Source organism: Schistocerca serialis, chromosome 2, assembly GCF_023864345.2.
Source record: "Schistocerca serialis cubense isolate TAMUIC-IGC-003099 chromosome 2, iqSchSeri2.2, whole genome shotgun sequence".
Lineage (NCBI taxonomy): Eukaryota > Metazoa > Arthropoda > Insecta > Orthoptera > Acrididae > Schistocerca > Schistocerca serialis.
The window spans coordinates 455,347,263-455,373,029 of NC_064639.1; the positions used below are offsets into that span (position 1 = coordinate 455,347,263).

Genomic DNA, 25,767 nt, shown 5'->3' on the forward strand with positions numbered 1-25,767 from the left:
AATCTTCCAGTTTTCGAACCTGTTCCTCTTTCTCAGATAATTGGTGAAGAAATGTCAAATGTGGAAATGCAACTGAAAGATAAGACTAAAGATTTGTTTCTTTTTTTCCTCTTTGGCTTTGGATGAAAAACGCAGATGTAATGGTTGTTGCTTAGCTTGCTCTATTGTGAGCAGAGTAAGTTGATAAAGGAACTCCTTGATTTAGTGCCAATGCACAATACAACTACAACTGGTGACTTGTTTTCTTACTTAGGCAATATTACTGACAGATATGATTGCAAAAGGTGGAGCTCCTGCAATGTTTGGTCAAACATCTGGTGTCATTCTTTGATAAGGAACAAGGTGAAAGAAGTTGGTATCCAGCAGGAAAATCAGTAATGCACTGCATTCTACATCATGTTAATTTGATGGCAAAATGTGTCAAAGTAAGCGGAGTCATGGACACACTGTAAAAACCGTTAACAAACTGAGATCACATGGTTTGCGACATTGGAAGTTTAAAACCTTCTTGGCTGAGCCAGTGTGTGATTATGGCAATGTGCTCTATTTTTGTGAGGTATGCTGGTCATCACAAGGTGTTTTAAAATGTTTTTTCAACTTCTGTAAAGACAAAGACAAGGACATGAAAGCAACGATAGTAAAAGAGTTTGATGACCTCCAGTGGATATTAGATCTTGAATTTCTGAATAAACTAACTTCTGATATTTCTATCACGGGCTTTGCGTTTTAAAAGAAAATTGCTGTTGTGGATAAAGCAAGTTTCAGGAAGGTCTTTTGCACACTTTTTGAATGTTGCACTAGTTATAAATGAAAAAAATTTTGAAAAGGAGACACTGAGCAAACATTTTGAAGCTTTCTTACAAAACTTTGACAGTAGATTTAGTGACTTAAATTGATTTCAACTTTATTTTAGTGTTTTTGCAACTCTTTTTGCAACTTTCAGGGTAATCATGTGCTCAGGGAGGGGTCTGCACTGTAGAAAATATCGAGATATTTTATAAGAACTTCCCTGCACAACAGTTTCAGCAGATGTTTCAAATAGCTGCTCGAGTCTATTGTATACTCAAAACTGCATACTTGTGTGAAAGAGTTTTTTCAACAATGAAATTAACGAATCAAATCTAGGAGTAGTCTAACTAATGTTCATTGACCGGATGACCGATATTCTAACTCAAAAGACTGACATGCTACAGAGAGAGAGAGAGAGAGAGAGAGAGAGAGAGAGAGAGAGAGAGAGAGAGAGAGAGAGAGAGAGAAAAAAAAAAAAAAAAAAAAAAAAAAAAAAAAAAAAAAAAAAAAAAAAAAACAGTTTAATACAATGGTGGAGTAATGAAAATATATATCATCTACTGGTGTCACCTAATGTGTGTACCTGCCTTTAGTTTTTTGAACGATGCTGAAACAATACCTTCACTCTCAGAAGGAAGTGGAATATGAGGTACGAGTTGGTTGTACAGGGAAAAAGACTATTATATTGTGTCACAAAAATTCATTGCATTGCTATATTGTAATAATAATAATGACAATGCAAAGAATACTAACTAATGTGACTTCAAACTTGAGCATCAGTTTTCAGTCCTGTTCTCAAGTAACAGAATGTGAACTGCACGTGCAACATGCCCACGTGGCAATACACATGCCCACAGTGTCCACAGGCAGCTCAAACTCCCAGCCCTGATCTAGGCATTATTCTGATGCATGTTGATAAGTCGCAGAGTGATATTGTTACATTCGAAAACTCTCTTGGCTTGGCAGTCTTTTCAATCACAACCAGTTATAGTTTGTGGTTTATAATTGCATTTGAAGCCACCATAACTGTGAACTACTCTACTTTTTTGTACCCAGCAGCACCTTTTATGCACTTGATGCATTTGTTTGTCAGCAACAATGACATTTAAACCTGTTTCATTGCAGATGTAAATTTGTTCATTCGATACATTCCCTTTAGTTATGATTTCTTAGAACTTTCTAATAAATCTCAAAATGGCTTTGGAGTCATCAGAGTGTTTTTCTATGCAGACATCTAGTTGATGCACTTCATATCTCTTCTTCCATTTGTCGAGCCAGCCCACACTAGTAGCGATACTGCCATCTCCCACCTACAGCTGGTTTCTAAAAATTTATGCTTTCGCCTGCAACACTGGGCCAGAAATCAGAGCTTCCTTCTGTCTTTATTGTGTAAACGATATGAACAATGCTCCACTTGGTTTTTCAAACTTCATAGTTTTTCGGTGAAAAGAATCTTCAGAGCATTTCTTTGAAGAAATCCATTCCATTTAAGTCAGTTTCTTTGCCAGTCACCAACAGTAACTTTGCCAACATCACATTCGAAACCAAGCTTTTTAAAGTTGTTTCCCTCTGTGAAGTCGTTTCAACGCTTCTAATTTAACATTCCTAGGCATCAATTTCCTTGGCACTTCAGTGCTTCTAATGTAACATTTCATGGCATAAATTTCCTTTCCTCTGGTACAGCACTCATTTTTAGAATGTGTACAAATGAAAACAGTCAACAACGAAAACAAAACAGAACACTGTACTGTTGTGAAAAATTTATGAAGAACTTGAGGCGCCAAGACTCTACTAAACTACATGTCCTGTGACTTTAACAGAATGGAAGAGGTAAAAACTTGGGCTAGTTATGCAATGTTTTTCAATTTAGTCATCTGTTAGGTCAATAGAATCTGCAGAACAGCTCCATCGAATAAATTCCATCGGTGATCTTTATTCAAGAGGACCTAAAAAATTGCCAACTGTGGCTGCCATAACTTATTCATTAGTGTAAAATTTCTTCACATGTGGAAACAGGGTGGAAAAGCTGATTAATAGGGCAGATGTTCCAAATAATTACTCTTAAAACTCCATAGTGGAAGCATCTTCGTAGACATGCACAGCTTTCTGAAGAAAGATGACATTTTTCTTATTGAATATAAGACTCTTCTACTCACGTTTCTCATTCAACTGCTTTGAAATACCTTCATAGTTATGCCTGTTATTAACTTATCCTTACCATGATAATTAGTTAAATGATCCTGTACATCAACGAAAAAAGAAACTATGGGTGTTTTACGATGCCATAAGAAAGACAAATAATACATACAAGATTTTATTATTAAGATGTTAATTTAACCAGGGGGGAAAAAGCCATTGTGTGAAGAATCCAATTTGCACCCAGAATAGGACAGCTTATGTCAGATTCACATTAGATACTGAAGGGCCACAAAAGGATTGATTGGAAAGAAGTGCCACATCTGGACAATGATGATCAGTTTCAAACAAAACAGAAATCTCTGTTCCAGTAAATGGATGTACATCTCAACCAGTTTCCAAGCAGACATTGCAAATAAACTGTACTATTTCTACTGGTATGCATATGGCAGGCAGCTATTTCATAATCTTTAATCACTTACTGCTCAATACTGTACTGTGCACTTAGACATCCAGAATGCTGAAGACATTAGTCCTTGTGCTGCTTGTCTCTGCCAGCCACTGTATACGAAGGGTGACACACAACACTAGTGCCGTATGACACTAGTCTAAGTGTGGTGCACATACATATTCGCCAAATGGAGTGCACTGCACATTCTGAGGTGTAACACATCATTTTGGGGAAATTTATGGGTTACATCCTCTGTCGTCCTGAATGATGAAAGATGATTGTGATATTTAATACTTGTTTTTATTAATAGTTAAGTTTTAGACAGCATCTTATGGGAGAAATGGTCTATTATTATGTGCAGGTAAGAAAAGATACATGGGTGCAGTATATCTGCAAGTCAGAACCACAAGTTAAGCATTTTCACCTGCTGTGGGTTACTTGTCCTTCAACACAGTTGCTTGGAGGTGTGTTGCCATGGAAAAATGGCACTCAAAACAACTGCAGTGATCTTGCAGAAGGAAAAAAAAAAAAAAAGAGAGAGATTGTATTATACATATCTGATCAGAGTTATCTGTCTGGGTGTGGAAAAGCTTAAATAGACCTGACAAGGATTCCAGCTTTCTCTCTGGCTGTAGCATTGAAAACACTGCAAAGGAAAAGAAATCAGCTAGGAAGAACAGGAGCATGGTTATTCAGATCAGATCAGAATGTCTGAATCTTAAGTCATGACACAAGTGACTATGGAAAATTCTATTATGTACCATTTATTGATGAATCATATACCTCAATTAATATGCCAAGCAGCAGATTTAAACAGCCACACACCCACACTTGGCCAGTTTCAGTTGTCTCCAGTAATTAGGCAGTTCTCACCTTCAGATTTCAGCTGCCAACTAGTTTCATTCTTCAGACATTTAGCACTGGATGTCCAAGAAGAGTAGTCTGTTTTACACATTATATTGCCCCATGAAAGGGCTGTGGTAAGTGTGCAAGTAGATCATTTTCCTATAGCTGGAGGTTTGCTTTCTATCTTCACACTGGGCATGTAAGTTATTGATGAATACAACACATGTTGAACTACCTCACTTCACTTTTCATTAAGGTTTTCAGTGACTGCAGTAGTTACATTATAAACAAAATCGTGTAACACTGTATCTGATTACAATACAGAGTTTTGTCATGGTTGCGGGTGTGTATGTTTGGGTGTCTGTGTGGTTGTCACTGTGTGTACTTTTGCTAAAGAAAGAGCAAGAGCTCAAAAACTAGTGTGGAATCTGTTTCTGTTGAGTGTGTGTCTTCATCATGCATCAGTCAACTCTAGGTGAGTGGTTGCTTTCCCTTTATTTTACATATGACTGGATAAAAGATTAGACCCAAAATTTATACAAGGCTCTTAAAGCCAAAGAAGTGATTAAAAGCTGTGTGTGTAAGATATGTTTAGTACTGATAAAATTAAAAAAATTACAGCACATACAATATTTAAGTAAGGAAAGGGTAGCAAATAAATTAATATGAGACACCCCTCCACAATTAGTCATGAAGTTATTTGCATCCTAAAAATAAAGAGATAAGTTTGCTTGCATAGTTACATGATGTTGAAGAAATTTACATTATACAAACGTGAAACACGTAGTTTATGCTTAATTATGGTATTCAATGTCAAAAAAATAGATTTGAGACTGACAAGGCCCACAAAATATTGTATTACATCAAAACATCTCTGCCTCCCAATTGTGAACGACTTGAGTCATCTCCAGGGAAGATCAATAAAGTTAATTTTTATACTGTGGTTTATGCTCTACTATTCACACATTCATTAACCTATTCACACACTCATTAACACAGGGTGCATAAATGAATAAAAAAAAGAAAAATAACCACATTTTTCTGGGTTAAAAATACACTTTTCCTAGAGTGAAACTACACTATACACTAGGTGAAAGTATATTTATATTTTTTGCATGTTATGTGACAATATACATTCTGTCAGAGCTGTGAAACTTGTCAATCCTTTACACAGTAAAGGTTTCATACACCAGGGGGTACAACTTACCAGCACTTTCAGAAACGAAACTTAGCAATAAACAACGTGTTTTGGAAAGCACTTTGATGCAAAGCAACATGTACATTGCATATTTTCTTCTGAAGCACTGAAATTGAGACTACAATGCACTTTTGTCAGCCAGTCATAGCTCATGAGACTATCTTGCCAGCCACTGACAGCCAATATTCAGAGCATAGGACACATGATGCAGCTAGGCAATAGCAACTTCACTGTTAAATAGTGTGAACATACAAATACGAAAAGTAAATGGTTTAAATTAATACACATACAGTACAGCTATAAGAAAAGCTAAGCTTTCACATATAATGTTAGCCATCAAAAAATTTTGTTTTTTCCAAGGGTGTGGCTACGCAGAATCATAAGAGCATAGCTTAAATTGCAGCAGCTGAATTTTTCTGAGAAGCACAATGATAAATTTCACTGCTGTGCACCAAACATTTCATGGGTAATCTGGCTGAATACATGTTCTGCCAAGCATTTTTGAGGTTTACATAGAAAAGCCAATTATGAGCGAAATTACTCATGAACTGGCCTAAAACTTTTTTTCTTTGTATAATTGTATGTTCTGGCATTATTACTGTATAATTTGTGTTCTATGAAAGAACTAAAATAAATATGAAAAACTAACCTCGAAGCTTGGTCATTTTATGCGTGTGTTGTCCTTCAGGAGACATGAAACAAAGATGTGCCAATAAATTTTTAAATAGAGGGTTAAATGGCTGGTCTTCTGGGTCCAAAATTTTTCTAAGTGGCTGATCCTCAAAGTGTTAAGTTCTGAATGAAAGTCAAATGCTCCGTGACTTAAGAAATTCATCGCACATTCTTACATATAATATAATTCTTCATGTGTAAAAAGAGGTTTACTTTGAAAGTAACAGTTCTCAATGCACCATTCACAATATTTTCCTGCGACCTGTTAGAAAGGTAAGCAGTTGTGACGTCATGCTCATTGAAAGCAGTTGCAAGGTATAGCACAGTCTTCGTCCTATTGAACTTTTTGCTGTTGGCAGATGCTCGTGTGTACACTGTTTTGCTGTTAAGTGGAGCATTTTCTTGGCAACCACAGTTAATTTTGGTGTTAATGTCTTGTGCATGCGCTTTTTTTTTGCTACAGTACAATTCTGCAGTAGTAGGCTAAAGCAAAATTCTCTGATATAGCATCAATTCTTAGCAGTCAAAATTACAACAATTTAATTGAAAACTAAAACAATGAAAAATTCCCAGAATTCTACAACATTCCTGGATTTCTCACAGACGAAAAAAATTTCCAGGTTTTTCCAAGATTTCACAGGTGTCCCTACAATAGCTTCTTTTACTGTAATGGTGCTACCAACATCACTATGAAATCTAATTGGTTGGCACATTTCTAGTGACCCCCATGGTACCACTACCAAGACAAAATTTGTCCTCGGGAGTTCCCTCCTCTGAGACCATGACAGACTTGTGTATATAAACCAAACCACAGTTGATCTGAATCAGTTAATATGTGATCAGTGAAGTGAGTGGTGATCAGCATACTAGTTTGGTTTACAGTGGTTTTGTTGTGGATTGAATGTTATTAGCAGAACTGGTACTGTGGGAACTGGACTCTGGGTTGCTGACTTAAAACAGCTTTCACTGCATCAGTAACAGACCTCACTTAGTTAAATAAATTGTGCGAATCCCCATTGGCACATAAATCACCTTTCCAAAACTAACACATTTTCATAATTGCCGGTAACAACATTTTGCTACACTTACCCATGAAGATTTGTACTTCTGCCGACTTTCATTCAAGTTGGTCCATAGCGTCTCTATTTTTTCATTAATGTCTTCATCGTAAAAATAAAATGGCTCATTGTGCTGCTCAACATACTTTCTAACTAGTTTTTTTATTTCATTTTCAATTTTTGGAAGCTCCTATGGAAACACAAATAATTAATTTCTCTGCATATTCAAAATATTGTGACTTAATACTAACACAATGAATTGACAACCACAATCTTATGTTGATACGGTTTAAAAACTTTCAGTTCATTAACGTACATTTTGCAACATTTCATGAATTCCATATACATAGGTTTCAATGAAACATTCAAAATATACACACACATCATGTACCGCACTGAACTGCGTAAGGATGGTAATTGAACAGAATCTATGTTATACTTCATCTATGAATTGGTCATAAGTTCTTAGGTCCACAAAATTTATGCAAAAAACTGAAAACTGGGTATATATTATTATTTTGTGAATGTGGCATATCCTGATGTAAAGAAAACTAGCATTACTTTCAATTCAAGCATCCAACTAAATCAGCTTTTGCTGAACATGCCTCTCCTTTTGTGTGTGTGTGTGTGTGTGTGTGTGTGTGTGTGTGGGGGGGGGGGGGGGGGGGGGCGGAAGACTTTAGCTAATGTGACATGTAGGTTCTGGCATTCAGTGAAAAACATCTCAATGTTCTCTCTTACTCCATAAATAAGTACCTACTAAAGCCTATTACAGAAAGGCAAGGAAATAGATAATGACAAGATTGGAGATATAATACTGTGAGAAGAATTTGGCAGAACACTGAAAGACTTAAGTGAAACAAGGTCAATACAATACATGAAATTCCCTCAGGATTATTGAGAATCTTGGGAGAATGCTCAATGCCAAAACAATTCCATCTGTTATACAAGGTACGAGACCAATTAACTATCCTTGGATATGAATGAGACTGTAATAATTCTAATTCCAAAGAAGACAGGTCTCGACAAATGTGAATACTACTGAACTACCAATTTAAAAAAGCTTGGTTGCAACATACTGATATGAATTATTTATAGAAGAAAGGAAAAACTGGTAGAAGCTGACCTCAGGAAAGATCAGTTTGGGGAACACTTGATGCAACACTGATCCTATCTCAAGAGATAGCTTAATGAAACGCAAACCTATGTTTATAGCATTTGCAGACTTAGAGAAAGCTTTTGACAATGTTGACTGGAATACACCCTTTCAAATTCTGAAGGTGGTAATGATAAAATACAGGGAGCAAAAGGTTGTACTGCAGTCAGACTGCAGTTTTACGAATCAAATTATCTGAAAGGAAAGCAATAGTTGAGAAGGTAGCCCCAATGTTTTTCAATCTGTACATTGAACAACTAGAAAGGAAACCAACAGAAAATACAGAGAACAAATTGAAGTTCAAAGAGAAGAAATAAAAATTTACAGGTAAGGCAATGACACTATAATTATGCTACTCAGCAAAGGTTTTGGATAGTGTCTTGAAATGAGGTTACATGATGGACATCAACAGAGGTGAAACAGGGGTAATCGTATGTAGTCGAATTGAATCAAGCAATGCTGAGGGAACAAAGGTGGTTAGAGATGACCTGACATGTCGGCCTGACAGCACACCTGACGAAGTTATGTGCTGCATCCACACAACCTGGCGTAACGCCCTATCCTGGCTTCAGTCAGAAACACACGTGTACATGTGCCACACCTCTTGTTCTATTGAAACAAAAAAAAGTTGGTATTGCTCTGGTAGCACTGATAGAAACTCTGTGTGAGACAGATAACAATGTAGCCCAAAAAAAATCATTACTGAAAGGAAAACATTTTAGTCATATGACATCATTGAGAAAACTGGATAGTGACAAGTTTCACAATTATCTGAGAATGGACTGCGACAGTTTCATTACACAGCTCAGCTTGGTGACTATTGGTTTCAAAGCGGAACAGTGTCATGCTGAAGATAAACTATTGTCACTTTAAGACTTTTGGCTGCTAGTAGTAACTTTGCATTTCTTAAATAGAGCAGTGCTATTTCTCAACAATTACTTTCAGAAATAATCTCTGAAACATGCAAATTAATAAGCAAAATTCTAAGGAAGTATGTACATATGTGTAAAGGAAACACTTTCTGAGAACATATGTAACTTACTTGGAATTTATTTCATGTGAAAAGACATTTTATTGTGTACCAGTATTCTTAAATACAAGAAACTCATTCACTTGTAAGCACTGATTTCAGATTCTTGCTGTTCTGATTCATGTTGTGCAACAGAGCTGCATATATTTGAAATAATTGGTGGAACTGTTTATCTGCGTGTACTGCTGAAACAACAGAATCAATACTTGCCTGATGACGACAACGAAAGCAACAGTGAAGGCACGGGATGGTATCACTTAAATTTGCTAGCCATGACTATACACTGAGCTTTCCTAATTTTCCATTAAAGGAACATGAGATCATAATTTTTTCTGCACTGCCATCAATGAAAACCAGCCAGTTCTCGTAGCTGTAGGCCAACACCCCGCCCATGTATCTCAGCTACAGCTTTAGTTGTCAAGCTGTAGTAATTAGAGCAAAGTTGCCAATATGATTATTAAAGCTGACATGTTAATGAGGACCCATTAACAATGTAAGAATGGAATGTAACATCTACTTTTTACGTGCAGTGAAAAATAATTTGGCAATTATGACATGTAATACATAATATTCCATATGTGCCTGAAATTAGCTAATCGTACAATTTAAATAAAAATTGTCTACACTACAGCCTACTACAGACCATGTCTTCTTTTATTAAATATCATATCCAGCTCACCCATAAACATAACTCCTGTGCCATCTGCTTCTCTGACACCAGTAAACAGTAAACCTGTTAATCAGCCACCGACCAGCTCTCCTCTACTCTTCTTATCACCCAGTATCACGCTGACCTTGAAAAGCTCAAATACATTCTTCACCAGGGCTTTGACAACCTCTCACATGCCCTGAGATGTGGGACATTCTATGCAGATCCTACCTACATAACCTGAAGTGGTGTTTCACCAGTCGTACAACCTACAGACTCTCCTTTTCCTCTCCTATTCAAATCCTGCTCATGATCCTGCACACAACAGGTTGTTCATTTGTGGACGGTCCAGGTGCAAGACCTGTCCCATATTCGCAAACACCACTGCCTACCATAGTCCATTCAGCAGCATTTCCTACCCAATAAAACGCAGGGTCATGTATGAAAGCAGCCATGTTAAATATCAACTATGCTGCAATTACTGGATAGCATTCTATGTGAGCATGATAGGTAACCTACTGTCTACTCGAACGAATGGCTACCGCCAAACTGCGGCAAACTGGAAAATTGATCACCGAACTGCTGAAAATGCTGTATATTGCAACTCAAATCAGTTAATGGCTTCTTGATTACTGGTGCCATTTGGATACTCCATTCCAGCGCAAGTATATCTGAACTACACAGGTAGGAACTCTCTCTCCTGCATATCCTGTGTTCTCGAAATCTCCGTGGCCTAAATCTCTGTTAACCTTTTTTTCCTGCCTCAGCTCACCTTTTCCCCTCTCTCTTCTGTGACTGTCCACACAGTTTTCCCTGCCTAGAACGCGTGCTGCCTCATCCCACCATTCTTCTCCCCCCCCCCCCCCCCCCCATTCCTCCAAGTGGGCATTCTCTCTGCTTCCTTCCCTCTCCCCTTTCTCCCCACTCTAACCTTCTTCCCTTCACCTTCCCTCTCAGTATTTCTATATCTCCATACATCTGATATATGCTCTACTGTCACAAAACTCTTTCCATCTCATTGTGTAGCCACTGACTTATTTATCATTCCCCATTAGCCCCCCCCCCCCCCCCCCCCCGTGTTGTTTCCTGCCCCTGCCCCACATGAATGAACTCAGGCAACTGCTCTCTGATGATCAGTGTCACCATCACAGTGAATAATGGCAGAACACTTGGAAAATGTAACAGGTTTAGGTACCACTTGACCATCCCCTTCTGGAGTATTGCTGTGCAGTGTGGGATCTGCATGAGATAGGACTGACTGACGACATCAAAAAGGTTCCAAGAAGGGCAGCTCGTTTTGTATCACCATAAAATAGGAGAGCGAGTGCCATGGATATGATACACAAATTGGGGTTTCAGTCATTAAAACAAAGGCATCTTTCACTATGGCAAGATCTTCTCTCATGAAATTTTAATCACCAACTTTCTCCTCAGAGTGTGAAAATATTCTGCTGGCACCCACCTACATAAGGAAAAGTATCATCATAATAAAATAAGAGAAATCAGAGCTCGCTGTTTGAGGGTGAAATGGTGGAGAAGTAGCTTAAAAGTGTTTCCATGAACCTTCTGCCAGGCACTTAATTGTGAACTGCAGAGTAATCATGTAGATGCAGAGGCAGTGTATGTTTGGGTGGCTGTGAGTGTACTTTCTGCCAGAAGAAGAGCCAGAATTCAAAGGCCAGTTAATATTGAGTTCTGTTACTTGGGTGTGTGCGCCATACATCAGTATGGTAAAGGTGAGTCATTGCCTTTCCAGGTGAAGGTGAAACTATAATCAGAAAATTGTCATTTTAATTTTGTTAATGTAACGTAATGTGGGATCCACTGAACAAGCAGTGAAACTTTTTGAATCAATGCACAGAATTGCTTGCACTAGGAAGGAAGAAAGGAAAATCAGTGTTTAATGTACCGTCAACTTCGAGGCCATTAGAGACCAAGACAAGCTCTGATTAAAAGGATAGCTGGGAAAGAAAATCGGCTGTTTCCTTTTAAAGGAACCATCACAGTATTTGCCTTGAACAATTTAGAGAAACCAAAGAAAAGCTAAATCAGAATGGCCGGCCGTGTATTTTGAACCATCATCCTCTCAAATGTGAGTCCATTGTACTAGCTAAGGCACTACCTCACTTTTTCTTGCACTGGTCAAAGGATGATATATTGTCTGCAAAAAAGTAATACTATTAATCATTTGATTTACATGTTAACCTCCTTTCTGTTCAGAACCAAAGTTTGGAAGCGTAGCAGAAGCTGAATAATGGAATGGGCCATAAGAGTTGGAAGCTGCATAGCTGTTCAAATAAGAGATGGAGCAATGGGATCACCCACTTTTGCATATGATACATAATAAGACCTAAGGAGCATGCTGCTGGAAAAAACTAGGATGCAACAATTCTGATGGACTGTACTGTGCAGCATCCCAGTGGTTTTGCACAACAGATGAGGACATATGTTCTAACAGATGTTGCAATGGTTAGCAGAATCCATATCAGTTGGATATTTGAAGCTAACAATTAAGTGGGAGCTGTCTTGAGATGCATGTGAAGGCACATGCTCAGATAGTTTTACAGACACTTTCTTGTACAAAATAGGGGAAACATACGCCTTTGTTTGGTGGCACAAAAGGAAGCTACTGTAATGAGAAGTTGTAGCACCTGCACATCAGGGGCATGCCATCTGATTACTTATAATCTTGGTACCTGACAGAGTGGGATTTGTTACGTTGATGTGCGGGAACTGGCTTCTGAGATTTACTCTTGCATGTGGTCTGCTTATTACCTCCTGTCCTACAGGAATAAGAATCTAGATTAGCTCTGAATGGTTCACAGAGCTTGACAGTCATTTATTGGCAAACTTACGTTCTGATTCATAGTGAAGAAATCTTACAGCAATGCACTTCTAGTTTCTTAGCCATTCTCCACAAGCTCCCAGTCACTGACTTCTTATGATAACGTTGAGCCGTGGTGAGCTGGCACTAGTGTTATTTTGTTCATGTATTGTTGAGATTGATTGGGGTTGAGCTAAGTTATCTTTGCTTTTCACATGTCTTACCTTTTGGGTTGGCGGGCGAAGCGAGTTGGTTGTTAGCCTTCGACGGGTAACCCTCAAGATCTAGTGACATTCGCTGGGAGACGAGTGTCAACGGCTGCCAAATGAGTGTGATGATCGTAACATGTTGCGGTGTGAAATTGGTTGGGCATTTTGGCGACAAGGGCAGCTTGGAGATACAAGTTCTGTGACTTTGCTGAGAATAAAATTTGAAATGAAGCTTCGTCGTATTGTGTATGTGATATGAAGTAAGTGGTTGTAGTTGTATTTTGTTGTCCAATGCACTCAGAGACACTTAAACTTTACTACTGTGGTGAGACTTTCATAGTCTAACTTTAAGATGGTGTGGAAAAGTTCAGTTGGCCTAGTTAGGTGGTGGCCATTATTTGAAAGTTTTCTCAGAAATTTTATTAGTGCTTTGTGTCTCTTGTAATCAAATTATTTTATATTGGCGTTTTCAAAGTCTGCACAGTTGTCCAGGCATAAAATACTTAAGGTCAAAGTTGCGATTTTGTCAGTAGTGTAACGTGTTCCTTTACACACTTACCCATATATTGAGTCAAAGGTTCTGCCGAGTGTTTCTATGTTTCAGAGTTATTGGAAAGTCTTTGTGATTCAGGCAGAAACTTTCGATTGTGCCAGCGCCTTGGTGGGGAGTGAAATGTCGTCCGAGGTCTAGACTTGGCAGTGTTTAAGAAACTGGCCACTACCAGGAGTTGTTCACATATCACCTTCCAAATTTTAGTATTTATCTTCATTCTGCCAAGGCAGGTTAAGCAGGTAGACATAGAAATATATATTGCATGTAACCTGTTCATATATGAACATGTTTCTTTAAATATTACGGATTGGCAACTGGCTAAACCTTAAGCTGCAAAGCATCTGCCGAGTTTCTTGTGCAGCACTTTCTAGTAATTTTTTTTATTAACGCGACTGAGTACGTGAACATTTATTTTTAAAGATCAGTGTTTCTGCTGTAGTTTTTTTATTTAAGTGGTTCTATCATATTATGTAATTGGATCTTAGCTTGGCACTGATATCAAGTATCATTAAGTCACCCATTACTGGTAATTCTTTTTATTATATTTTGAGCAAAATACTATATGGGAGTTTGAATTTCTGAAGTTTCTGTTTACTTCATATGGGACTGTTTATTTGAGTACTGAGAATGTTGGTTTTCTAACTGTATTTGCAAAGCTTTATCTAGTGGGTCGTCCACAATTTGTAATCTTCAAATTCCGTAAAAGGCTTAATGTCAATAAATTGTCTTAATTATAAATTGTGACTGCCAATCTCGATTCCATCCCACTTCCTCTTTTATGGTATTTAAGGTATGGTGCATAAGTGTGGTATGGTTAAGGAAATCACATACCAAACGTTCTGATCAGAAAATTTTTACTTTCTGCAAATTGTCTGATGGACTCTGGATCATTGATGTAGCCTTTGTACACTGCTTACTGGATGTAAGAAGGTAGTTTATTTTTTTAGTCTTTACATTTGCTTTGAAGATCTTTTAAAAGGAAATAGAAACAATCAGACAAGCGTACGAATAACTGAATTTTAATATTTCTTTCCTTTTTTCCTCCCTCTCTTTTTAGTTATTTTATAATGAGCTTAAATCTTAAAAGAGAACAGAAAATCTCTGATTTCAACAGTTGTGGTTGTAACTTATAAAGAAAGTGGCAAACTATAGTTAAAGAAAGCTAAACTGAGGACTGAGACAAACCTTTTGAATGCGATTTCTTTCCTTTTCCTCCTTCAGCAGCTCACCTCCACGATTCTTGAATAACCTATCCTTGTCATGAGATTTTTCCTCAAGTGAGAGAAATTTTTCCCAGAGATTTTTATGTTCCATGGCAAGGTCCAGGAGACACCTTAAATAATAAAGGTAGACAAATCTCACACAACATATCATAAAATCACACATTTATAAATTAACCTACTAATATCTTTAACAATTGGCTTTAAAAGCATGAAAGACGAAATGCAAGCACTACACAGCGCAAGAATTTCTTTGAGAGGTGCCTCTGCGAATAAATGTGGAGGAAGCAGAATGAGCCAGACTTGTTTTTATGGGCTGCTGCATTTGTCTACCAGCCAAATTAATAAAACTGTTGCATTTTCTTTATGCTTTGTTCTTATTAGTAATTATTATTTCTAATACGACCAGCAATTAGGTCATTCCATGTCAGTTCAACCAGGGGCTCTAGCTCATAGTCTCAGATTTGACTGAAATTCAGTACGCTAATTCTACCATGTGTGGAACACTCGTGTACAAAGTATTAGTTTTCCTTGCCAACTAGTTCCAGAATTATGACCTGTGAAAGAAGGTGTGCTCCCTGCCGCCGTTGGATAAGCAGCTGCAGCAGCAAGTCGTATACCACTAGCTTACTTATTTGTTACTTAGTGTAATTCTTAATTTCTTTGCGTGTTTTTGGGTACTTGCATTGTTTAATTCATAAATTTCGGGCATATTATAGTATTTGAGAGTTGTAGCATCGCGCTTTAGTGTTTACTTCGTAGATTCTTACTTAAATTGCGTGAGAGTTTCGTATAGGAGGTGTAATTTCGAGTTTTAGTTACTGTAATTGTAAATTCAGGCAGATTGTACCGCAGTCGTTAGGCATTTGTACAGGTTAGTTAATACATTCTTTGCGTGTTTCCCTTGCGTTATCTAGGCACGGACTCGTGTTTCAGTAACTGTTGTTTAACATTGATTAGAATGGACAGGGACTGTGATTGCTGTGTTCGGATGAGGGCTGAGTTGGCATCCCTTCGCTCACAGCTGCAAGCGGCGCTGACTTCAGTCGCACAGCTTGAGGCTGTTGCCAATGGGCACCACTGTGGGGAGCCGGACTTGGGTATCACAGGGATGTCAACCTCGTCCCGTCTGTCCCCAGATCGGTCTGCCGCTGTGGTTGCCCCAGTTGCTGCCCGCAGTGGGGCTGAGCCCTTGCCTGTGGTTGATTGGGAGGTCGTTCCAAGGCGTGGCAGGGAGCGAAAGACGTCCCCGGAGGCTGATCAGAAAGCCTACCCGGTGCGTCTGACAAACAGGTTTCAGGCACTGTGTCTCAATGAGCCAGATGCAGCTGCCTGCCCTGTTTCAGGGGATGATTCTCAGCCTTCAAGGTCTGGGCAATCACAGAGGGTGGGCTTATTGGTAGTTGGGAGCTCCAATGTTAGGTGCGTAATGGGGCCCCTTAGGGATATGGCGGCTAAGGAGGGGAAGAAATCCAGTGTGCACTCCGTGTGCATTCCGGGTGGAGTCATTCCTAATGTGGAAAGGGTCCTTCTGGATGCCATGAAGAGCACAGGGTGTAGCCAGCTGCAGGTGGTGGCACATGCCGGCACTAATGACGTGTGTCGCTTTGGATCTGAGGAAATTCTCTCTGGATTCCAGCGGCTATCTGATTTGGTGAAGGATGCCGGTCTTGCTTACGAGATGAAGGCAGAGCTCACCATCTGCAGCATCGTTGACAGAACCGACTGCGGACCTTTGATGCAGAGCCGGGTGGAGGGTCTGAATCAGAGGCTCAGACGGTTTTGCGACCGTGTTGGCTGCAGATTCCTTGACTTGCGCCATAGGATGGTGGGGTTTCGGATTCCGCTGAATAGGTCAGGAGTTCACTACACTCAGCTGCAGCTACACGGGTAGCGGAGGCTGTGTGGCATGGACTGGGCGGTTTTTTAGGTTAGAAGGCCTCGGGAAAGTACGGGATGCATGGCAAATACAGGACGTGCTTGGATCAAGGAACAGTCGGAATTGTAGTTGTAAATTGTTGTAGTTGTGCTGGGAAAGTCCCTGAGCTTCAAGCGGTAATAGAAAGCACAGAAGCTGAAATCATTATAGGTACAGAAAGCTGGCTAAAGCCTGAAATAAGTTCTGTAGAAATTTTTACGACGTCTCAGATGGTGTTCAGCAAAGATAGATTAGGCAGAATTGGTGGTGGAGTGTTTGTGTCTGTCAGTAGTGGTTTATCTTGTAGTGAAGTCGAAGTAGATACTCCGTGCAAATTGGTATGGGTGGAGGTTATACTTAACAGCCGAACTAAGTTAATAATTGGCTCCTTCTACCGACCCCCAGACTCCGATGATATAGTTGCTGAACGTTCAGAGAAAATCTGAGTCTCGTAACAAATAAATACCCCACTCATACGGTTATAGTTGGTGGGGACTTCAACCTTCCCTCGATATGTTGGCAAAAATACTCGTTCAAAACCGGTGGTAAGCAGAAAACATCTTCCGAGATTGTCCTAAATGCTTTCTCTGAAAATTATTTTGAGCAGTTAGTCCACGAACCCACGCGAATTGTAAATGGTTGCGAAAACACACTTGACCTCGTAGCCACAAACAATCCAGAGCTGATAGAGAGCATCATGACTGATACAGGGATTAGTGATCACAAGGTCGTTGTAGCTAGGCTTAATACTGTTTCTTCCAAATCCATCAGAAACAAATGCAAAATAATTTTATTTAAAAAAGCGGATAAAGTGTCACTAGAAGCCTTCCTAAGAGACAATCTCCATTCCTTCCAAACTGGCTATGCAAATGTAGACGAGATGTGGCTCAAATTCAAAGATATAGTAGCAACAGCAATTGAAAGATTCATACCTCATAAAATGGTAAGAGATGGAACTGATCCCCCGTTACACAAAACAGGTCCGAACGTTGTTGCAGAGGCAACGGAAAAAGCATGTGAAGTTCAGAAGAACGCGAAATCCCGAAGATTGGCTAAAATTTACAGACGTGCGAAATTTGGCACAGACTTCAATGCGAGATGCCTTTAATAGGTTCCACAACGAAACATTGTCTCGAAATTTGGTAGAAAATCCGAAGAAATTCTGGTCGTATGTAAAGTGCACAAGCGGCAAGACGCAGTCAATAACTTCGCTGAGCAGTGCCGATGGTACTGTTACCAACGACTGTGCCGCTAAAGCGGAGTTATTGAACGCAGTTTTCCGAAATTCCTTCACCAGGGAAGACGAATGGAATATTCCAGAATTTGAAACACGAACAGCTGCTAGCATGAGTTTCTTCGAAATAGATACCTTAGGGGTTGCGAAACAAGTCAAATCGCTTGATACGGGCAAGTCTTCAGGTCCAGATTGTATACCGATTAGGTTCCTTTCAGATTACGCTGATACAATAGCTCCCTACTTAGCAATCATAAACAACCGCTCGCTCACCTATAGATCTGTACCTACAGATAGGAAAATTGCGCAGGTCGCACCAGTGTTTAAGAAGGGTATTAGGAGTAATCCATCGAACTACAGACCTATATCATTGACATCGGTTTGCAGTAGGGTTTTGGAGCATATACTGTATTCAAACATTATGAATCACCTCGAAGGGAACGATCTATTGATACGTAATCAGCATGGTTTCAAAAAACATAGTTCTTGTGCAACGCAGCTAGCTCTTTATGCGCACGAAGTAATGGCCGCTATCGACAGGGGATCTCAAGTTGATTCCGTATTTCTAGATTTCCGGAAAGCTTTTGACACCGTTCCTCAAAAGCGACTTCTAATCAAGCTGCGGACCTATGGGGTATCGTCTCAGTTGTGCGACTGGATTCGTGATTTCCTGTCAGGAAGGTTGCAGTTCGTAGTAATAGACGGCAAATGTTCGAGTAAAACTGAAGTGATATCAGGTGTTCCCCAGGGAAGCGTCCTGGGACCTCTGCTGTTCCTGATCTATATAAATGACCTGGCTGACAATCTGAGCAGTTCTCTTACGTTGTTCGCAGATGATGCTGTAATTTACCGTCTAGTAATGTCATCCGAAGACCAGTATCAGTTGCAAAGCGATTTAGAAAAGATTGCTGTATGGTGTGGCAGGTGGCAGTTGACGCTAAATAACGAAAAGTGTGAGGTGATCCACATGAGTTCCAAAAGAAATCCGTTGGAATTCGATTACTCGATAAATAGTACAATTCTCAAGGCTGTCAATCAACTAAGTACCTGGGTGTTAAAATCACGAACAACTTCAGTTGGAAAGACCACATAGATAATATTGAGGGGAAGGCGGGCCAAAGGTTGCGTTTCATTGGCAGGACACTTAGAAGATGCGACAAGTCCACTAAAGAGACAGCTTACACTACACTCATTCGTCCTCTGTTAGAATATTGCTGCGTGGTGTGGGATCCTTACCAGGTGGGACTGACGGAGGATATCGAAAGAGTGCAAAAAGGGGCAGCTCGTTTTGTATTATCACGTAATAGGGGAGATAGTGTGGCAGATATGATACGCGAGTTGGGATGGAAGTCATTAAGGCAAAGACTTTTTCGTCGCGGCGAGATCTATTTACGAAATTTCAGTCACCAACTTTCTCTTCCGAATGCGAAAATATTTTGTTGAGCCCAACCTACATAGGTAGGAATGATCATCAAAATAAAATAAGAGAAATCAGAGCTCGAACAGAAAGGTTTAGGTGTTGGTTTTTCCCGCACGCTGTTCGGGAGTGGAATGGTAGAGAGATTATATGATTGTGGTTCTATGAACCCTCTGCCAAGCACTTAAATGTGAATTGCAGAGTAGTAATGTAGATGTAGATGTGGGGTGACCCGGAAATTGCAACCCACATCTGGCAATTTATCTTCAGACCCAACTTCAGGTCTTAATAACTTTGGAACTATTCCACACAGTCCAGTGAAATTTTTACAACCCAATAACATCCATTTAGAGAACACACTCCATGAATCAAAACACCAACAACATATTTCTCAGGGAAAATAAAAAATTCCAAAATGTGATTAAAAAAATGTAATACGTTAAAAATGTACAGATTGTAGGTGCCCTCTATGCCAAATATAATTCACTCAAAAAGGGTATAAATTTTTTTTGTGGTAAGCTTAATGTGGCCTAAACAGACACAGAACTCATCATTCCCATATCAGTCACAAAAACTGAGTTGCATGCACATGAAAATACAAAAATTTGAAAAATTACCTGAAAAACATGGGTTTTTGAAGTGTGGTAGCACAAAAGGGACAAGTGGTATCCAAGCCACTTTCACACACACTGCATAAGTAGACCATAATGGTATATATCTCAAAATTTCAGCATGTTATTGCAAGACATTTGTGTACAATGGAAGTTGACAGATGTATTTGGTGATGTGGCCATTGTTCCTCAACACAATTTTGTAAAAACATATTGTAAACTATTCAGTCTCTTCTTATCCTCTCCCACAACTGTTTAATCACTAAGCAACAACATACAAACTTATTAACACAACCTATCATTAATGTTTACTGCTAAAAACCAGTCGACTGTGCTTCGAACAGAAGTACTCCCACACTTTAGCTACTGTACTCTGTACATTGAGTGGCAAATTGTACTGTCTTCCTGACACTGTGGTAGGAACTGGAACTGTCATAAGAATATGTTCAAAAGGAATCCAGCACCTGTCTGCCAAACGTGGTCAATGAAATGACCTTGCTGGTCCTGCTGGTGCCATGAAGTTCACAAATACATCGCCTTCTGCTTCACAGCACTCGGCAGCACATCCAAAGTACCATTTGTCATCATAAACAGCAATAACATAGCAACCTGGTTGTATGTTGCTGCTTTTGCTTCTGAATCCTGAGTCAGACACACCGTGAAGAGACATGTTGTGCATGAACCTATAGTTATAACCGGACAGTCTGCTCATCTGCGCATTGTCAGAGTCCGCTGGAGAGAAGTGATGATGGCTCCTTGTGCCTGCAACAGTTTTAACGTGTTCTAGTCTGCTTTTTGCCAACTCTTCGACTGATTTCACCTCATATTTTGAAACATAGAGTGATTGTATGCCAGAGATATTTTTCTGTACCCAGGTAAATAATTGAAGAGGTGTTAGAAAGTGACCTTCTGTAGGGTGCTGCAGACTAGCTCGTGATGCCGTGCATTTAATGGTAGCACCAATACCATCGCATACATTTTTACCATTACTTGTTGCGAAAAAATTCCATTCTGCGTGAATCTGAAAATCATGGTAATGCATGCATAAATTTGAGATTTTTACAGTTTTTGTGCTAACTAGCTGCCCCATCACTGAAGAATTTCGCAAACTGTATGTGAGGCAGCTTGTTTTTCACATATGCCATGACAGTGCGAATGTGGGCATGAACTGCAATGGCATCATGAATTAAACAGTCACTAAAAATGCACAGGTTCATGACAGACACATCACCTGATTCATCTCTATAGTAAATTGCAAATGGCTGGAGAGTTGCTTGACTGTTGTCCCAATGATATCCTTGGATGGCATCTTGAATTATAAATGCATATTTTCAGAAAAGTCTAGTATTACTATAATTTCATCTTGTTTCAAATTATCCTTACAAAACTGGAGATAAGCCGATTGTGCTGTTGCTGTTAAGCTGTGTGTGGTCAGTTTGTCTGTTTTTTGACATTTCAACAAAATCTTCCACTGTACTTTGCTTCGTTTCAAGGCTTGTGCGAACAAGTGTGCCCATTGTTGATAAGAAACAAGTTCATCGTCATCCATAAGGAGTTCACCATACAGTTTGTTATTCATGTGTTCTGCAAGATTTGCCTTACCAGGACACTTTTCACAACTGTGTATCTTGCACTGGTAGGAACTGATGTCACTCACTAGCAGCTTCATTGCACCTTTGTAATCTAGACCATAATCCTTTATAGCAGCAAACATCAGCTTAGCATTTTGATGGGTCTCACATACAGAAACATTGTGAGTGCCCCTTGCACTTACAGGCACAACCCATTTTGGCCAAAGATTGAAAAAAGATGATAAACCTACTTCGGTATTGGGATACCTTTCCTTGAATTCTACATATAGTTCTGGTATGTTGCATAGCAACAGTCTTTTTTGCACCTGTACACGGACATTTCCCATTTTCACCGTTACATGTCTTTTTTTCCAGGCATTATTCGGCTGTAGTTGTTATTTTCATAAAACTCCGACACTAGCACCTTTATTTCTGAACTGAATTGCTTACCCTGAGCCTGCTGAAGTTGTGGAAGCGCTCCTTAGGTTGCTTTCATTTTCCTAGCATCCTTTACCATATATGTAGAAACATTGAATTCCTTTGCAGTGTAGTCAGTAGACCAGCTGGAAGGTGCAAGAGTAAGAATAGCTACTTTTTTCTGACGTGTGGATATGGCACATTTTTCTTTGAAATCATGCACAATTTTGTCCAAATCAGAGCATTTCTGGCATGATTTCTGTTCCTTTGGAGCAGATAGTTCTTCCTCTTCCACCATTAGTGTGTCAGCTATTTTGTGTTTTAATTCCATTTGAGCTTCTTGCAGTTTTTTTCTACCATAGATGGGCCTGTCTCTTTTTCCAACTTTGTGTGTCTTCATGGGAGACAAACCAAGAGCAGTCACTGAAGTATTTAATTGCTCATCCACTGTGGTTGTAGGTGGCTGATGCTATTCGTCACTGTCATGTAAATTATCAGAATATTCTTCATTTTTTAGCAGTGTAACACACCTGGAACATTACTTTTGTCCTGGTTTCATGTTAAGTCCCATGCACTGATTCACTTTCAATATTGATTTTGTATCAATTTCTCTGAGGCTACGCACATCACTGTCTTCTTATGAATCCGAAATGGATCAAAACAATTTCTTTGTAGGAAAGAATACTTATCCAGAAACACTTTCATATGATGATAACAAACACTAAAGTTTCCTGGAACTGTACTTCTTGTGCCCACAGGGTGTATCCCAGATCTCCATAGCAACAAATCTTGGTCCGATTCATCCATATCATAAAGTACAAAGTGAACGTCACATTTTGTTCCATATGTTGTTTTATGACATCCAGATGCTTGTGCTCTACCAATACTGCAACCTGTTTGAACAAAAGCACCACTAGTACACTCTTCTGCCTCCATACTGACTTTCCACAACAGTACTGACCAGTCTGAACTAGAATCTTAAAGACATGAGTAACCTGTAATTGTTGCTTGTTTTCTTTGTTGTTCCTGCCTAACAATGACTCATTCTGTCCCTGAAAATTACCACTGTTTAGCTTTCTGTTGCCAAATGGTTCCCAATAATTGCTGCAGCTTTATCTGAAACAAGCTGTCTGCATCATCACTATTACTTGATAAATCATGTTAAAAGAAACGTAACCCAATACATCTCTGTCAACTTTTATTGCACACAAATGCCTTGCAATAACAAGCTGAAATTTTGCCACATATTATATTATGGTCTATTTATGCATTGTTTGAAATTTGGCTTGGATATCACTTGTCCCTTTTGTGCTACCACACTTCAAAAACCCATGTTTTTCAGGTAATTTTTCAATTTTTTGTATTTTCATGTGCATGTAACTCTATTTGTGTGACTGATATGGGCAAGATGAGTTCTGTGTGCGTTTAGGCCACATTAAGCTTTTTTTAAAAAAAAAAAAAAAAAAAAAAAAAAAAAAAAAAAAAAAAAACCCACCCTTTTTGAGTGAATTATATTTAGCATAGAGGGCACCTACAATCTGTACCTTTTAACGTATTACATTTTTTAAATCACATTTTGGAATTTTTTATTTTCCCTCAGAAAAATGTTGTTGGCGTTTTGATTCATAGAGTGTGTTCTCTAAGTGGATGTTACTGGGTTGTAAAAATTTCACTGGACTGTGCGGAATAGTTCCAAAGTTATTAAGACCTGAAGTTGGGTCTGAAGATAGATTGTCAGATACGGGTTGCAATTTCCGTGTCATGCCACTTTCTTTCACAAGCCATAATTCTGGAACTAATTGGCAGAGGAACTTAAAATTTTGTACACGAGTGTTCCACACTTGGTAGCATTGGTGTGCTAAATTTCAGCCAAATCTGAGACTATCAGCTGGAACATTTTCTCAAGTTGGTTGAATTGACATGGAATGACCCAATTATATTACTGACTGCCACACATATTTGACTATTTTTCACGATTGACATCAATATCAGTGAGAGTGGAGAAGAAATTTAATAAAACCCAGGACAAACATTTCACTATAGTGTAACAGAGCTGGAAATTGACTCAAGAGTACAGTTTCTGGTAAATAAGAACATTAAATATATATTACAAATACCAAAAGAATAACAAGGATAAAAACGAGACTTTTTCAAAAAGAAAAGACTGATATTCCACAGAAATTATAAGTTTATGCACCATCATTATCATATTCTGATGAGAATGTAGACATCATCTAGGTAGTTACAGAAACTGATAAATGAAAGTAGAGCACCCTACAACATGATAATGGGAGACTTTCATGTGACAGCAGAAGAAAAACTGAATCGTTCTTCAGTGGGACACTTTTGGTAAGATACCAGGAATTATGTGGGTCAATTCATGGTAAAATGTTTGAAGAACAACATGTTTATCATTAAAACATTCAGGTCTTGGGATGGACTGAATGAAACTAGATATGAAAATGATGGTAATTTGCTTTTGGTTGACTCAATGGCATGATTATTAGTGTCCTCATTGGATATGAAATTATGCATTTTTCAGAAGTATAATATTGAAGGAAGTTCATTCCGGCAGCGCGGGATTAGCCGAGCGGTCTCAGGCGCTGCAGTCATGGACTGTGTGGCTGGTTCCGGCGGAGGTTCGAGTCCTCCCTCGGGCATGGGTGTGTGTGTTCGTCCTGAGGATAATTTAGGTTAAATAGTGTGTAAGCTTAGGGACTGATGACCTTAGCAGTTAAGTCCCATAAGATTACACACACATTTGAACTTTTTTTTTTGAAGTTCATTCTGTACATGTATATTAGCTTTCTCTCTAGTTGAGTAACTGACGATTTGTATTTATACATACCATGAGAAATTTTAATCATTTATATGTGTCTCTCTTCACTTTTGCTGTTCTAAGATCGATGAAGTGTGGATCAATAATTAAGTGCCAGAAGAGGGAGCTAAAGGTCTGGGGGAGTTCCATCTGTTGTATTACATGGTATTTTTACTAGTCACTTATCAATTCTTTGCCTCTGGCAACACTTGCTAATGAGGAAAACGAAAAGTTGCACTGTAGTTAAAAGTCCATATTAAATTGAAGATCAAAGAAAGGAAAGGGCATACTACCTACAATAGGAGCTTGCCTAAAAGTACAGAGCTGTACAAAATTAAATTGAAGATCAAAGAAAGGAAAGGGCATACTACCTACAATAGGAGCTTGCCTAAAAGTACAGAGCTGTACAAAACCAACCTTCAGTTGATGATTTTACATTAAAATTGATCAATTTCCAAACAACATATTATATTACATTCCATCCTGGATTTTCCACTGTTTAAATTTCCATATAACTTTTTATTCATCATGTTACTTAATTTATGCATATTTTTGTGTGGTTTCGCAGTTTCACATATTTTTGGGGATTTTCATGTATTTGTGCATCACTTTATGTACTTCTTATGACTCTTCTGTTATCCATCTCCCCTCACAACCATCTAAAATCTTCATTTGCCCATTTCCTCCTTATTTGTGTTTCCTTATGACATCCCTGCCATAATGGACCCTCACTCCATTTCCCTACACCCACTTCAGAAAAATATCCCTTTCCTTACTAAAATCCAGTCTCCCATATACTGTTTCGTAAATGCTGCCTAAACCATGGACTCTCCCCGAATGGCCTAAACATAAAAATTCCTTCCTCTAGATTCCATCCCTTCTTTCACAATGATTTTTCACCTTATCAGAAACTGTCAGTCCCTGACCCTCACAAAGCTGTATTGCAAAAATGCATCTCTATGGTACAGGCATCCCACAACCACCTCCGCT

At 38.9% G+C, this 25,767-nt stretch overlaps 1 protein-coding gene across 3 annotated transcripts in view; it reads right to left on the minus strand.

Moving 5' to 3' along the window:
• LOC126457345 (protein regulator of cytokinesis 1-like) overlaps window positions 1-25,767 on the minus strand; it is a 269,204-nt gene that overhangs the window by 53,716 nt on the left and 189,721 nt on the right. For all 3 annotated transcript variants that reach the window (XM_050093567.1, XM_050093565.1, XM_050093566.1), the window contains exons 9-10: window positions 14,757-14,904; window positions 7,182-7,340 (exon numbers count right to left, since the gene is read on the minus strand). In XM_050093567.1, the coding sequence (XP_049949524.1) occupies window positions 7,182-7,340; window positions 14,757-14,904 (307 nt within the window). The remainder of the gene's footprint in view (window positions 1-7,181; window positions 7,341-14,756; window positions 14,905-25,767) is intronic.